At 45.3% G+C, this 16,486-nt stretch overlaps 1 protein-coding gene across 2 annotated transcripts in view; it reads left to right on the forward strand.

The window, feature by feature from the left end:
• CCDC88B (coiled-coil domain containing 88B) overlaps positions 1-13,865 on the forward strand; it is a 28,621-nt gene extending 14,756 nt beyond the window's left edge. For both annotated transcript variants that reach the window (XM_072638982.1, XM_072638981.1), the window contains 11 exons: positions 999-1,130; positions 1,209-1,349; positions 4,735-4,991; positions 6,758-6,901; positions 7,107-7,293; positions 7,384-7,529; positions 7,858-7,956; positions 8,135-8,301; positions 12,772-12,972; positions 13,130-13,210; positions 13,313-13,865. In XM_072638982.1, coding sequence (XP_072495083.1) covers positions 999-1,130; positions 1,209-1,349; positions 4,735-4,991; positions 6,758-6,901; positions 7,107-7,293; positions 7,384-7,529; positions 7,858-7,956; positions 8,135-8,301; positions 12,772-12,972; positions 13,130-13,210; positions 13,313-13,368 — 1,611 coding nt within the window. In that variant the 3' untranslated portion in view covers positions 13,369-13,865. The remainder of the gene's footprint in view (positions 1-998; positions 1,131-1,208; positions 1,350-4,734; positions 4,992-6,757; positions 6,902-7,106; positions 7,294-7,383; positions 7,530-7,857; positions 7,957-8,134; positions 8,302-12,771; positions 12,973-13,129; positions 13,211-13,312) is intronic.
• Positions 13,866-16,486: the final 2,621 nt, after the last annotated feature.

The following is a 16,486-nucleotide window of genomic DNA, read 5'->3' on the forward strand; positions in this document are numbered from 1 at the left end:
AGCTTTTATAAGGCATCGGTGGGGTGATGTGTGCAGAGAGGTCTGCACACCTTCATGGCCTGCGTGCATGTTCACTGTTGTGGTTTGGGGGAAAGTTTACGGGAACTTTCTTGTCTCTGGGGATTCCCCTCCTTATGACACCTGGCCAGGCCCTATAGGGGTTGTATGGTCTCAAGGAGTGGCCCCCACAGTTTCTAGTAGTGAAGCACACGATTCTGTAGTGTGTGACTGGTTTTGTAGAGTTAATTACATTCAGTGGTTAATTACAATTCCTAGTTGAGCCGACTGATTGATTGATCAGTCAATTGATGAACATTTATTGATTGTTTCTATGTGTCAGATACCATGTTAGATGCTGGAATCAGGTCCTGCCTTTAAGGAGTTTTCATTTTATGGGGAGTGTGTAATATGTATGTGTGAATGTCTCCAGGTAGATTATGCATGTATATATATACAGAGATACAGACTGGTTGAGAGAACACACTTGGACCTGTAAGGGGCCAAGGTAGATGAGGAGAGTAAACTTGGGGTGATCTTTGAAGGGCACTGGGCATTCTAGGATGAGGAGAGCATTCCCAGCCTAGGAGACGGGCAGGGTCAAGGTGAGAAGACTGGGTATAGACAAGGCCGGTCTGGCTTCATTCTAGTGTGGCCAGGAGAGTCATAGGAGAGGAAGCTGAGATGGTAGTTCAGGGCCAGGCTGTGGGGAGTTTGAAAGGCCCCAGGGACAATCAGGATTTCCTGACCTGGTCAGACCTGAGCTTTATGTAGCAGAATGGAGGATGGTTTGGAGAGCAGAGGCTGAGGAGGTAAGGAGGCTGAGCAAGGGGCTGCTGCAGTAGTCCAGGTGACAGATGACAGCTGAGGTGGGAGCTGATGGCATGGGAGCAGGGTGGAGTCTGAAGCTGGGTGCTTGGTTTCTGGAAGGCTGCTCTTTTTCCCCTTGGTCTCCCTTCCTGCTTTCTAGAGCTGACCCTGTGGGGGTCTTCTCCTTGCAGCTCCAGTGCCAGACTTCCTTGCGGCTGGGGGCAGAGGAGCCCCCAAGGCCAGGGGGAGCCAAGGAGGCCCCCCCTGCAATGGAGGTACTCCAGGAGACCCTGAGTGGGCGGCTTATCATGGTGGAGCGCAATGTGAGTTGGGGTATGGGCATGGCTGTTCTGGAACAAGTGAGCTGACATGATCTGACTGTGCTTCTCCTTCCTGGACAGAACGCTGCACTGGCAACTGAGAAGGCTGCTCTGCAGGGGCAGCTGAGGCAGTTGGAGGGCCAGGTAGGGACTCTGCAGGGACGGGTCCAGGAGCTGCAGCTCCAGTATCATCAGGTCCAGGAGCACAGCAGCCAGCTCCAGGTGAGTCCCCCCTCCTGCCCTCTGGGACAGTTGGCAGTCTCCTTTCTCTCTTTCTCACCAGCCTTTCCCTTCCTACTTCCCCCACAGTGAATTCAGGGAGCTGGGCACTGATCCCTGGGGGACCTTTAGGCTTCATCATGAGAAGCCTCCATTTCTCCATCTGTAAAATGAGATGATCTCTGGAGTCCCTTCCAGTTCTAAGCCCATGACCCCCTGATCCTCTGCAGTCTTTATCTTCTTCGCTTCCCCTTTACCTCCTCATCTTTCTTCTCCTTTCCTCCCCTCCCTCTTCCTGTTTCTCTCCATGAAAGGAAGCACAGAATCTAGAAATAAAGGTGATGGACAGTCAGTTCCATTGCCTCTGTCCTGGTCTGACAGCCCCTGGACAGTTTTCCCCCCCTTCCTTTAAAAATTGTTTTTTTTTTAATTTTTCAAGTAACGGAAAAAAAATAATCTTTTAAAATTAAAAAATTAAAAATTAATCTGTCCCATCACCTTCTCTCCATCAAACAAATTTTCAAAAATAAACAAAAACCTCACAAAAACCGCGCATCAGCCATGTCAGAAAATGTGTATCTTTTTCTGCATTTTCAGGTTTTCACCTTTTTCGGGAGGTGAGAAGCGTCTTCATCTTCCTTCCCTTGGTCTCATGCCTTACCATTGCCTTGATCAGAGTTCTAAAATCTCTCAAAATTCTTTTGTTTTATAATGTTGTTGTCATTGTGTGAAGCGTCCTCCTAACTCTGCTCGACTCTCTCTGCATCTGTTTATACTACCCAGTATTCTCTGTAATCATCTCATCATTTTTTAAAATAGCACAGTAGGATTCCATTGCATACATGTACCATAATATGGTTAGTCATTCCCCCAGAGGAAACCCCCTTAGTTTCCACGTTTTGGTGGTCACAAAAAGAGCTGCTAAAAATTTTTTTTGCACGTGTAGATTCTTTTCCTCTTACTTTGGTTTGATTTAGCTGAGCCAAACAACATGCAGAGTTTGGTAATTTTTTGGACATAGTTCCAAATACTTTCTAGAAAGTCTGGACAAATTAATTCGTAGCTCCACCATTAATGTTCCTGGTTTCCCACAGACCCTTCATCATTGGTCATTTTCCTCTTTAATTATCTTTGCTCATTTGATAGGAGTGAGATTTCTTCAAATTTAATTTGTATTTTTCTAATTGTGAGTGATGTAGAATGTGGTTGTTAATGGCTTGGATTCCTTGCTTTGGAAATTACCTGCTCATGTCTTTTGATCATTTACCTATTGAGGAATGGTGCTGAGTGTTAGAAATTTGAGTCAGTGCCATTTATATCTTGGAAATGAGAGAAACTTGTTGCAAAGATGTTTTTCCCGAATTACTTTTCCCCTTCTAATCTTTACTATATTAGATTTGTTTATGCAAAGAATTTTAAATTTGCTGCAATCCATTTTATCTTGGGTGATCATCACTTAAATTTGGTCAGGAATTCTTTTCCTTCCATAGATCCAAGAGGTAATTTCTTCCTTGTTCTTTTTAACTTGTTCATGATGTGACTTTTTCTATCTAAGTCATGTATTCATTTGAAGCTTATCTTGGTATATGGTATAAGGTGCTGGTCAAAAACTAGTTTCTACTGTTCATTTTTTGCAGCAGTTTTTATCAGACAGTTTCTCCAGTAACTGAGGTCTTTGAGTTTATGAAACACAATGCCTCTGTGTTTGTTTGCTTTGTATGTGGTGTACTTAATGTGTCCTGATGATTTTTTTTAAGCAAGTACCCAATGATTTTGAGTTCCCATATGTTTGAGATGCTGGAGAGTCCATACTTACAGAATTCTTTCCTTCCTACGTTTTTCATTATTACCCTTGAGATTCTGACTTTTTTAAAAAAAATTTTTATTTTTATTTTATTTTTTCTAGCCCTATAAATTTCTTTTTGAGTTTGGTACAGCACTGAATAAATAAATTAATTTAGGTAGTATTGTCATTTTTATTATATTGGCTCCACCTACTCGAACAATGAATATTTCTGTATTTAGACTTCTTTATTTCTCTTCCTTCCTTTCTTCCTTTTTTTTTTTTTTGGTTGGATTTCTCTATCTTGCCCAGGCTGGAGATGCAATGTCCTGATTCCACTGCTGATTGGCACAGAGACTTTGACCAGCTCTGATGTCAGCTGGGCTGTTTCATCTCTCCTTAGGCAGCCTCCCCCAACACTGACTCAACATATTAAGGCCAGACTTGAGAAGCTCCTCATTTACTTTAGCCCACTACAGCTTAGAACCCCAGAAATCAAGTAATCCACCAGCCTCAGTTTCCCCAAGAGTAGGGATTATAGATGTGTGTCACCATACCTGGTGGTCTGTCTTTATTTCTGCAGAGAGTGTTTTATAGTTAGATTCCTATAATTATTACAGGATAGAATACTATATATAATACACTGTAGTATAGTACTGAGCGAATCTTGTGAGATACTATTCCAAGTATTTTATAACTTCTGTATTTATTTTGAGTGGAATTCCTCTTCCTAGCTTTTCTTGCTTGTGCTTTGTGGGTTGTATATAAGAATACTGATGACTTAGGTGGATTTATCTTACATCCTTCAAGTTTGCTGAAGTTATTAATTATTTAAATTAATTTTTGGATGATTCTCAAGGATTCTCTTAGTATACCTGCAAAAATGATAATTTTGTTTCCTCTTTCCCTAGACCTGTTCCCTCAATTTCCCTGTTTTTTGTCTTTTTTTGCTACAGCTGGTATTTCTAGCACCAGTGGTGATAATAGGTGTCCTCCTTTTACCCAGATCTGATTAGAAAGGCCTCTACCTTTTCTCCATTCCATATAACATTTGCTCTTGGATTTCATTAATTATTATTTGCTATATTAAAGAAAGGGCCGCTTATTTCAGTGATTTATACAGTTTTTAATAGAAATGAATGTTGAATTTTGTCACAAACCTTTTCAGCATCTATTGATATAGTCACGTGACTTAAAAAATGTCTATTTTTAAAATGGTTGATTTATCGTCTTCCTTATGTTGAACCACTTACATTCTTCAGATAAACATAGCCTGATCCTTGTGTATGATTTTCCTAATATGTTGTTATGGTCTCCCCGTTGGTCTGCTGGGTTTCAGTACCATCTCTAGTACCGAATCCCCATGGAAACTTAGCTGAACCTCTGGTTTTTACCTTTGTGAAATGAGAGGTTTGGGCAGATGGTTTAAGAGGCCTCTTGCAACTTGAGATCAGTGAGCCCACTTACCTGTATCTTCTTTGGACATCAATTCACCTCCTGAGGTCTCAGTTTCCCTACTTTGATCCTAAACATTACAGTGTCTGGAATGATTACCACTAGTGTTCCTTCTCTACCCCTTTCTATTTCTTCCTAACTCATTCTTAGGCAGAGAAGGCTGTGCTGGAGACCCAGGGCCAGGAGCTTCGGGAGAGACTAGGGGCTTTGGACAAGGAGATGCGAGGGGCGCGTCAGGAGCAGGAGGCAGCCTGGGTCCAGCATCAGGCGCTGCTAAGAGACCATGAGGCTTTGGGGCGACTGCAGCAGAGACAGGAGGTAGAGCTGGAGGGGCTTCTGGGGCGCCATCGGGAGCTGAAGGCCACACTTCGGGAGCTAGAGCTGTCCCATAAGGAGCTGCAAGGCAGGTGAGCTGAGCTCCCTGCCCCTTCCTAGCCCCCTGCTGGCCCCTCCCCATCCCCTATTCCTATCTACCTCCACACATCTTAAGGCTTAGCATTTGAGATGTGGGGAAGTCCCCATGGGGGAAATAAAATCAACCGACCAATATTTATAAAATGCTTCTTATAGGCCAGGCTCTGGGTATTCGAAGGAAAGAGAAACCAGCCCCTGTCTTTAAGGAGCTTACTTCTAAGTAGAGAAGATGATGTATAGAGAGATTGATAGATATAGGATAATTCTGTGTAATGGAAGGTAGCTGAAGAGGGGAGGGCATTAGTGGGGCATCAACAAAGACCCTGTTGCAGAACGTGGCATCTGAACTAGTTGAAGGAAGCTGGAGCATTCTCAGAGGCAGAGCTAAGGAGGGGTAGCAGTTCAGGCACGGGGGCAGGTGATGTAGAGGCATTCTGTGTGAGGGGTGGTGGGTAGGCCACTACATCTGCACTGGAAAGCTTATGGAGGAGTCTAGAAGGATAGGAAATGGCTGACAGGTTATGAAGAGCTCTTGGTAACAGAGGAGTTGGTGTTTGATCATGGAAGTAGTATGGTGCCACTGGAGTTTGCCAGTCAGGGGAGGGACATGGAGGGGAATGGAGAGAGATTTGAGATAAGGTGATCGGTTAGAAGGCTATTGTAATGAGGGTCTGAACCAGGTCTGTGAGTGGACAGGAGGAGATATTGTGAAATTACAATAAGATTTGGCAATGGATCGACTGTATGGAGAAGTGAGACTGAAGAGGCCAGTATGACTGAGGGATTATGAACCAGTATGCCTGGGAGGATGGTTGTATCCTTGACAGTCACCGAGAAATCAGGAATAGGAGGAAAATAATGACTTATGTTTTGGTCGTGTCTATGGGACTCCTCCATTTTGAAGTGGACACTATGCACTTTGTGACGTGGCATGATCTGAGCTCAGGAGAGGGGTTAGGGCTGGATGTATAGATCTGTATAAAAATCATCACTGAACCCATGACGACTGACAAGGACAGAAGGAGAGGAGAACAGGGCCGAGGAGAGCATATTGGTGGACACCTGTGATTAATGGGCTCAATCTGGATGAAGATCCGGCATATGAGAGTGAGGTGGAAGGGTTGGAGGTAGGAGGAAAATCAGAAGAGAGCAGTGTTCCAAAAACCTGGAGAGATGAGAGGATCAAGGAGGAATGAACAGTAGCGAGAGAGGCCAGGAAGGATGATGGAGATCATGAGGTCATTGGCAACTTGGAGAAACTGAGAAAGATGGTTTGCCAAGAGGCAGGGCTGGGTGGTGGAAAGAGGGTTGGACTTGGGGTCAGGAAGGGACTTTGATTCTTGCTTCTGACAGTTCTTTCCAAGTGACCCTGGGCAAGCCATTTACCCTCTGAGCCTTAGTTTCCTCCTCTGTAGAAAAAAGACTAGTCACACAGCTAGTAAGTATTTGAGGTCAGATTTGAACTCAGGGAGATGAGTCTTCCTGATCCCAGCCCTGGTGCTCTATCCATTGAGCCACCTGGTTGCCTGGGGTGACAAATACACAGTCCCTTCCCCTGAGGAACTTATGTTCTATGGAAAATGTCAGTTCTCATCTAGTCTACTTTCCTCAGATAGATGGGGAAACTGAGGTTCAAGGATGGCTCTGGTCCTGCCCTTCTCCCCTTGGACAGGAGCCCAGTTTTGTCCCTGCCCTGTCCGTGGGGGTGTTTTTCTTTCACACACCTGTCTCCTTTTTCCCCACCCCTCCAACCTGGCAGGTATGAGCAGCTGCAGGCCCAAAGGGCCCAGGTAGAGGCCCAGGAGGTGGCTGTGCAGGCAGAACGGGAGAGGCTGGCCCAGGACAGGTTGCATCAGAAGGGCCTGGAAGAAGAGCTTCGCCGTCTACAGAGCGAGCATGAGAGGTACCAGTTTCTGGCCCAGTTCCAATTCTGCTCCTTTGGCTCCCCCACCCTCTGGCATCTGGCTCCCTGGGCTGGTGAAGACCCTTCCCCTCTCCCCTGTACAGAGTGGGCCCAAAGAGTATCCCTCAGGTCTGTGTGGTGAAGGAGACTGACCAGGGAGAGGAGAAAGGGAGTGCTCCTCCCCACCTACACCTTATCCTCACAGGGCCCAGGCATCCTTGGCTGATGCCTCCAGGGAGCGGGGTGAGCTCCAGGGTGAACGTGGGGAGCTGCGGGGACGACTGGCCCGTCTGGAGCTGGAGCGAGCGCAACTGGAGGCCCAGGGTCAGGGCCTCCGGGAGGCCAACCAGAGGCTGGACCTCAGTGTCTGCCAACTGACCACACAATGCCAGGTGGGCGCAGGGTCGAGGGGAGGCTGGGCTGTAGGTTTGGCCTCGGGGCCACATCCTCACTCATCGCTTCTGGTCTGGGCCTGAGGGCAGCTGCTAACCGAGCTGAGGGCCGCCCAAGAGGAGGAGAACCGACAACTGCTGGCTGAGGTGCAGGCGCTGAGCCGGGAGAACCGAGGTCTTATGGAAAGGAGCCTGGAGAGCCGGGACCACCTGCACAGAGAGCAGCGGGAATACCTGTGAGGCCCCCCTCCCCAGGCCTGGTCCATCCTGCCCTGCTCCCCAAGTTCCCCTCTCAGTTCCTTGCCCTCAGCCCTGCCCAGATCTCATCTAGGAAGTGGGGATATAGAAGAGAGCTCTCAGATTGGACTCAGAAAGTCCTGGGTTCAAATCCCCCCACAGATACCATTGCAATTTTTAAAGATTTTGTTGCCAGTTCCTTCACCTTTCAGGCCTCAGTTTCTTCCTCTGTCAAAGGAGGGCCTGGGTCCCTTGCAGCTCCAGGTCTGCGATCTTGTGACCTTTCCTTCCTCTCTGAGTCCCTCCACAATTCCTGTCTCCTTTCAGGGACCAACTCAATGCTCTGAGACGAGAAAAGCAGAAGTTGGTGGAAAAGATCATGGACCAGTACCGAGTACTAGAGCCTGGACCCTTGCCCCGGACTAAGTGAGTCTTCCCCTCTGACTTTGACGTTTGACCCTCTTCTGGTTCTGGGGCCTGATCTTGATTCTCTTTGTGCCCTCCACGCTGCATTGGCACACATCCCATCTTCCTCTGGTCCCCTTGAACCCTTGGCCGCCCTATTCCCTAGACCCCATCTCTGTGTTTTCTTCCTCTCCTCAAGGAAAAGCAGCTGGCTGGCAGACAAAGTCAAAAAACTGATGAGACACAAGAGGGAAGGGGGCCTCCATGGAGGATCCCGGCCTGGGGCTGAGGGAGCCGGCAGCACTGAGAGCTTGGGAAGCCCCCTGGACTTGGAGCCCCCCGAGGGCAAAGAAGCTAGTGAAACAGGTGTGCCTGGGATTGAGCTGGGGCTGCGGAGTGGGGGGCTTATCCTGCCTTGTCTCTTCCCTTTTGCCATCCATCAGTCCACCATCATCTCCAGTTCAGGTCCCTTTCACTGTAAGCCCAGTATGCTGGGAAACTCATGTAAGGCTAAGAGATTCATGGATTCACCCATGACCTGTGACGTCTCCCACCCCCAGTACGGACTGTGGCCCATCTACATCTTACAGGCTTAGCTTTACCTGAAGCTGACTCTACCCGGAGTCAGAGGCAGGAGAATTTACAATAATGGCAACAATGCCATGTGGTGAATCACCAGTAATGTCCCATTATTCCCAATCGTAGTGGTAAATATTTTCTGGCAGCCGAGTCTTTGACTTCATTGGTGAGGGACTTCCATGGGCAGTGCAGGACTGGATTTTCTCTGCAGCTTAGAGACTCTGAGACCTGCCCAGGGCACTTAGAGATGCAGGGACTTGTCCAGGGTAATGTGGTCACTGTGTGTCAGAGGATGGGTGAGTACCCAGACCTTTCTGATCCAAGGCAACATATTGACAATAATGACATGAACAGAATTCGGAGAAATACACAGAATCAAAAGAGAACAGGGGCTGGGGAGCAAAGACGCCAGTGTGGTTAGTATCTTGTAAAAGTTAATATACACATCTGCTTTTTCATCTGCTTTTAACTGCTATCTTTTGTTTTTGCATCACCGTCCTTTCTGAATCTCTCTCTCTCCCTCCTCTCCCCACTGGGCCACTCCTTGTAACAAAGATTTAAAAAAGAAGAGGAAAATAAATCAATGAGTTCATCACAAGCAACCAACTTATCAACTGTATTTGATAGTGTTTGTAGTTCTGGCCCCGTACTTCTGCAAAGATGCTTTTCCCTAGCTCTTTTCTGAGGCTAATCTTGTATAATGGGCATTCATGTCTTCATGTGGCAAATGAGGCTAGGCAGCTGAACTTTGAATCTCCTCTCTGCTAGTGGCCAGCCCCTTGTCCTCACCTGGAAGATCTAAGACTCCCTCAGAGATTTGTTTGGGGATAAAATGAGAGAATGTCTGGAAAGTTCTTTGCAAACCTTAAAAAGGGCTAGCCGTTAATAAAATGATTGTGCCCCAGAGCACATGCTGCTTTCCACTCTTCCAAAAGCACCATTTTTTAACAAAAAAGGAAGGAAGGGTGTTCAGATCTCTGTCATCTGGAGCCAACCTTGGCCATTGTATTAGGACAGAATCTGCTTGTCTTTCAACGTTGTTTTCTTTTGTTATTACTCTTCTGGTCAGCCTATTTCCCTCTGTATTTCCTCCTTTATTAATGTAAGTATTCAGAGAGAGAAATGTACTCTTAAGCGCTGTGTCCCACACATGTTGGGATGTTTTCTCTTTTTTGCCATTATCTTTCATGAAATTATTGTTTCCATGACTTGTTCTTTGACCTACCTATTCTTTAGGATTAAGTTATTTAGTTTCCATTAATTTTTAATCTATGCTTCCTTTTGTTGAATGTAATTTTATTATATTATGGTCAGAAGAGACTCATTGAATATTTCTAACTTTATGTATTTGTTTGTGAGTTTTAAGCCTAGATCTTTTATCTTCTAATATATCATATTTCAAGCCCTCTGTACTTTTATAGTGGCAGCTGCTAAACCTTGAGTGATCCTGACTGTGTCGGTGTGGTATGTGAATTCTTTCTTTATGGTTCCTTGCAGTATTTTTGCCTTGATTTGAGAGTTCTGAATTTTGGCTATTCTATTCCTGAGAGTTTTTATCTTGGGCTTTCTTTAAAGAGGTGATCAGTGGATTCTTTTAGTTTCTATTTTGACTTTCAGTTTTAGAATATCTGGGCAGTTTTCTTTTATGACTTCTTGAAATATGATGTCTAGGCTTTTTTGTTGTTATAAATAGCTTTCAGGTTCTTAAATTATCTCTCCTTAATCTGTTTTTGAACTCATTTTTTTTCTATGAGATATTTCATGTTTTCTTCTATTTTCCCCAGTCTTTTAACTTTATTTTGTTGTTTCTTGGTGTCTCATAAAGTCATTAGCTTCCATTCAGCAACTCTAATTTTTAAAGAGTTATTTTCTTCAGTGAGATTTTAAAATTTTCTTTCTCAAACTGCTAATTATCTTTTCCTATCTTTTTTTCATATAGCTCTCATTTGATTTTAAAAATCATTTTTAGGTTTAAATACCAAAACCCATAACTATTCTAGGGATTCTTGTTGGACTTTTGTTCAGGTTGCATTTTTCTTTGAGACTTTACTTGTAGATGTTTTCAAATCATTCTCTTCTTCTGAGTTTGTATCTTGAGTTTCCTTGTCACTAAAATAACTCTTTATGGTTGAGTTCTTTTTTTGTTTGTTTTCTCATCCTTCCGTCTGCTTCTTGATTTTGGACTCAGTGTTCGTGCTGGGCTTTGCATACTTTAGGGTGTGGAGGGAGGGGTTTGACCAGAGCTTCTGTCCTTTTATGTCCTTCTGCTGCATTCACAGCTCAGACTAGGGGCCTGCAAGCTTTCAGAGTACTGTGATATGGGGGATGATCTATTCACTGCCCTCCTGGTCTGAGCTCTGCAAGTTTCTGACCCAGGTTTGGGCATGTTGGCACGTATGTGGTTGAGTTTCCATAGACTGCTGCTGGACTCAGTCATTGTTCTGCAGATTTAGAGTGACTGAGCTGTTTGGTTTTCTGCCTTGGTTTATTCCATTGCAGGCTTTTGTGCTGGGTTATAGGTTAGAACTGTCCTTCCTCAGAGCTATGATTCTGGACATGGTGAGGGCTCCTGCTCCCTTATTACTGGGACCATTACTCTCTGCCCTGGATCTGTGATCCAGAATTGGGTGATGGGTAACAGAGCTTTTGTTTTTTCACCTAGTGCTAGTTCAGGGATCCCTTTACAAAATATCTTTAATTGGCAAAAAAATTTAAATAATTTTAAACAATGATTTTTTTGCAATTTTGAGTTAAAATCACTTTCTGCAGTGGTGTCCTGCCCTCATGCCCTGTCTTGGCCCTCTTTCTGTCCCTTTGCACTAGAATAATCCCAACCGTTGTTGTCATGTACTTTCCTGTCCCCAGTGTCTGTAGACACTGTAGACAGTGTTTGGTCTCCTTAAACCTCCCTGAGTTGGAAAAATGACTCATTGTGACTTCTTGGCTTTCCTGGTCAGAATCTGGTCTGGTGAATTTTCCAGGTCAATGTAGGGGCAGAGTGCTGTGTGAGCTAGACACAAAGGGCTTCCTCTCTCTCTGCCATCTTGGTTCTGCCCTCTATATCTATTCACGTCAGTCTTCCTATGCTTCTCTGAATCCTTCCCATTTCTTTATGCCTTTATGCTACCTTTTTGACACCCACTTAACATATTTTGTTCAGCTATTCATTGCTTTTTCAATGGATACCTATTTTGTTCCTCATTTTTTATTTGTTTGGTTTTTTTAGTTATCCCCCATCCCAAAAGTGGTGGTAGTTATATTTTGGTTTACATTAGTGTCTTACTTTCTATCTTCAACTGACTTTGGGTAAATGTGCAGTTGTAGGATCACTGCATTATGTCTGTACAATTGCCTTTGTACAGATGTGTACAAATGTCGATAAATATAAAGTGTGCCTATTACATGCAAGGCACTATGGTCAGTCAATGGACATTTATGAGGCACCTATAATATTTCAGGCACTATGCTAAGCACAAAGGATACAAAGAAGGGCAATAGCTTCCCTATAACTTACAGTCCAATCCCAGAAAGCCCTGGGGATCCAAAGACAAAAGATTAAATAGTTCATACCCTCAAATGCATGTGCTGTGGGATCAAAGGGCATGAATTGTGTAGTCACTTTTTTAGTGTATTTTCAATTCTTTTTTTTCCCGGAATGGTTGGACCAATTCACACCTCCATATCAGTGTGTGCTCATCTTTCTACAGCCCCTCCAACACTGACTGTTTCTATGTTGGATCATCTTTGCCAACTTGAGGGCATGGGAGGAGAAACCACAGAGATGATTTAATTTGCCCTTTTCTTATTATTCATGATTTGCAGCTGTCTTTCCTCTGGTTGTTGACGGGTTGTATTTCTTCTTTTCAAACTGTTCATCTTCTTTGGCTGCTAATCTGTTTAATTTAATTTAATTCTACAAACATTCCATGAAGTACCTGTTATATGCAGGGCACTCTGCTAGGTGCTGACATGGTCCTTGCTTTCAAGAACTTCGTGTTCTTCAAGAGAAGGGCTCTTAGCCATGTAGATTTGTGTGAATTCCTAATACATTCGGGAAGTTCTTATCATTACCATCTTCATCATCCTCACAGGAGAGGGTTGGACATCCTGCAGGTGCTCAGTGGGGCACTTTGGGTCCTGGTCCGGGCCGGGTGGTACCCTGATTTCCTGTCCTCATCTCTTGCCCTCCCCTTTTGCCTGGCCCTCTCCCTCCTCTATGGTCCTGCTCCTTACCTCTCTGCCTTTCTCCTGGTCTAGCCTCCCCAGGGCCTATGCGCAGGGCCCAGAGCTCCCTCTGTCTTCGGGATGACACCTCGTCAGGTGGGCAGCGGAGGAGGCTGAGTTCCCGGCTCCCTGTGGTAAGGGGCTCTGCATCCTTCAGCCCTGGGGATTCCCCCCGCCAGCGTTTCCGTCAGCGTCGCCCTGGGCCTTTAGGGGCACCCAACTCTGGAAGCAGAGGTGAGATGGCCGTATTCCTTCCCTGCAGACCCAGCTGGGCCTCTCATAACTTGACTCTCCTATTTCTTTTCCCTGCCTCCTTTTGCCATTTTGGTTTTATCATCACTCTTTCCTTTGGCTTCCCCTTCTCCCAAACAAACTTCCCTGTCCTCTTCAGGATGGGATGGCTCAGATGACATCTTGGAGGGACCAGAAACTGCTGCTGACCAAGAGGGTGAGACAGGCCTGGAAGCTTCAGGTGAGGCAGCTGGGCTGGGTGAGAATATGGGTGGGAAGGGGCAGCCAGAATCAAATGGGGCCTCCCAGCCCTGCCCCAGCACTGTGTCCTCTCCCTCTGCAGGTCTTTTGGAGCATGAGCCCAAGAAAATTCCTCTGGTATCTTCCCTCAGTCAGTGACCGCATGAGGAGCTCAGGAGCCCATTGGACTGCGAGGAGGCATAAAGCACTATCCCAGAGGGTCCATGGCCACAGGGCTCATGGCAAGACTGGGGCTGGGAAGTGTCTCTGTGACTGGCTTATCTTGAGGCTTGGACCTTGGGGGGAGGCGACAGGGTTCACCTGCTAGTGTGAGTACTTCAGGAGGGCGGCCCCTTTACCCTGAGCCTAGAAGCATGTGGCAAGGGGTTTGGGGTCCCCTGGTCCTGGGGAGGAGGAACTGGAGCGCCTGATATGAAGAATAGGAATATGGGCAGAAGAGGGACCTTTGGGAAGAAGGGACCAGGAGGAAGCTCACCTGGCTTCAGGTTCCATTGCATTCCATGGAATTCAACCCCTATGTATTAAGCACCCACCCTGGACAAGGCCTCATTTCTGTCATTTAAACCTTTGCATTGTCTTTGGCAAGACCACAATAAAGCCTGTGATTGAACTGGGCCTCTGCCCAGACAATCTGATAGGGCAGCATGGTCTCGCTGGTCCTAGAAGAATGTTTGTTTCATCGGTTTGGGGATTATTTTAGGTAGTGTCTGGGGAGGTAGGAGTCAGGACAGTTCAGAACCTGGTGCCCAACTGTGTGTGTGTGTGTGTGTGTGTGTGTGTGGTAGGTATGTATGCATGTGTGGATGTGTAGTGAATGAGTCTCAGCCTAGGGCAGGAGATAGGTATGGGCATGGGTTTAACATGAATGTTCAGGGTCCATTCCCCTGGAGATGGGTAGGGAGAGGAGACCATTCTCTGAGCATGGGGACAAACCTGACCTGGCACTCCTTGACCACAAAGCTTTTTCTGATCTATTCTGAATTGGCAGAGTCTTCCAGCATCTCAGCATGGCCTTGGGTTCTCTGAGGCTCTGTCAGGTGGGCACAAGCTTAGCCAGGCTCTACCTTACTAGGAAGGGTTCTAGTGGAGCTCCAGAGACCAATGAGGACCAGGAGGCTGGGCACTTGCTGGCTAATCCTTTGGCAGTGACAGCTGGTAGAAAAGACACAAACACAAATGTCCCACGTGTCCTTCTGCAGTGATCATGTCAGAAAAGCAGGCAGAGGGGGCTGAAAAAAGTCACAGTTTCTAGATTGTGTGAATGTTAACTTGGTTATTGGTTTGCTAAATGGAAACCCTCTGTCCAGTGGTTGCAGGCCAGGGGTGGATGTGAGCATCGGAACATCACAGCATCATAAGCTTAGAGTTGGAAAGGCCCTCAGAGGTCATTTATCCAAAACCCTCTCATTTTGCATATGAGGAAACAGAGGCACAGAGAGGCCAAGTAACCTTTCCAAGGACTCACAGGTACTGCTAGAGAAGGTGAATCATATTGATTTGGACATTCTCACTATAGACCAAGCTAGAAGAAAGAAAGAGGGTGGGGCTCAGTGGTAGGATGATTCCTGGGCTCTTATGATAGAGGCATGACAGAAGGAGTGGGTGGGGTTGCATTAATCCAGCATCCAAAGGCATGGGTCATTTGATCTTCTCAGAAAGGAAGAACTCTGGACAAGTATTTATGAATATTTAGATCAGCATGAAAATAATTACAGCTCTGCATTGCAGAGAATGAGGAGGTAGAACAATTTTCTGAAGAACTCACAATAGCCTCCAAATTAAGTCAGCAAAGAGTCTGATACTCCATGACGTTGGCATAAAGGCAGGAATAGAGGAGGCTGGTGAGAAATACAGCAGAAGGAGAAGGAAGGAGATAGGTTAAAGATGGGCAGACTACATAGGAAAAAAGTTCACCTCTACAGACTATGAGTATTTGTTTTTAAAAAAAGCTTTGGTTCAGGTCTCCACACATGAAGTGAGGAACGTTGCAAACATTCTATTTTAACTACCGGGAAATGACTCATTACCAATGTGGGAGTCAATTCCTGAACGCAATGTGGTCAAGACCACCGACTTGATAAGTTAGTATAAGGCTAGAAGAAAGAGTAAAAAAATGAGATAAAAAAGATATGGCAAGCATTTGAAACAAATCGATCCTGACTTATTCAAACTAGTTACTGATAACAAAAAATGGGTAACAGACAGAAGAAGGGATATAGAGCAGATTATAATAAATTTCATCCAGAAATTTAACTGAAATGAATCAGTTACCATAGCAAGAACCTAAGAAAGAACCATAGTCATCAAAAATCAGATTGATCTGTTACGCAGAGAAAGATGACAGAGAGAGGCAATAGTGGTTTATAATAGAGGCTCATTTGTAAATTCTTGGGTGCAAGACTATAAATAGCATTATGATATAAGACAGAGAAGCAGTGGTGGGTAAAATCAGTTGAAAGGAAGCTTAGCCAAGTTATCCTAAGGGCACTTAAGGTTGGGAATGGAAGGGTGACGGCAAACAAGCAGAAAGAATCTGCGGAGATTTTTTATAACAAACCCTTTTCATCATCTAGGACAGTCGAGTCACCATACTTGAACTCTTCATATTATAGTCTTGGATATGCTTTTAGAGGGGGTAGAAATAGCTTCTTAAAGAAAACAAAGGGCAGGAAAAATAGTTATATTAAACCAAGTGTACACAGAGGAAGTCCGTGCTGGAGGCGCTGCCACAGTGAAGGTATTAAGGGATCAGTTCACAAGGTATTGGAAGAAGGGGGAAATAAAAAGATCATAGAAAATACCTTGGCTCATTAATACAAAAAAAGTGATCAGCTATCCATCCTCTGTTTGATAAATAGTTGTGGTTCAGTTGTGTCTGACTCTGTGTCTGACTCTGTGACCCCCTTTGGGGCTTTCTTAGCAAAGATACTGGAGTGGTTTGCCATTTCCTTCTCCAGCTCATTTGACAGATGAGGAAACTGAGGCAAACAGGGTGAAGTGACTTGCCCAGGGTCACACAGTTAGTGTATGAGGCCAGATTTGAACTCAGGAAGATGAGTTCTGGCACTCCATTTAGACACTGAGCTGTCCCAGATTTGCCAAATTTGTCAAATACCTACTCTATAGAAACAATGTGACAGTCCTTGACCTTAAGCGTGTGTGTTCATCCTTCGTTGCCGAAGAAGACCATGCCATCAGAGAAATGATGACACAACTTGCACTTGACTTTGCTTTGAGTGAGGGAGGGCTGTGCAGG

Source organism: Notamacropus eugenii, chromosome 2 (assembly GCF_028372415.1).
Source record: "Notamacropus eugenii isolate mMacEug1 chromosome 2, mMacEug1.pri_v2, whole genome shotgun sequence".
Taxonomy (NCBI): Eukaryota; Metazoa; Chordata; class Mammalia; order Diprotodontia; family Macropodidae; genus Notamacropus; species Notamacropus eugenii.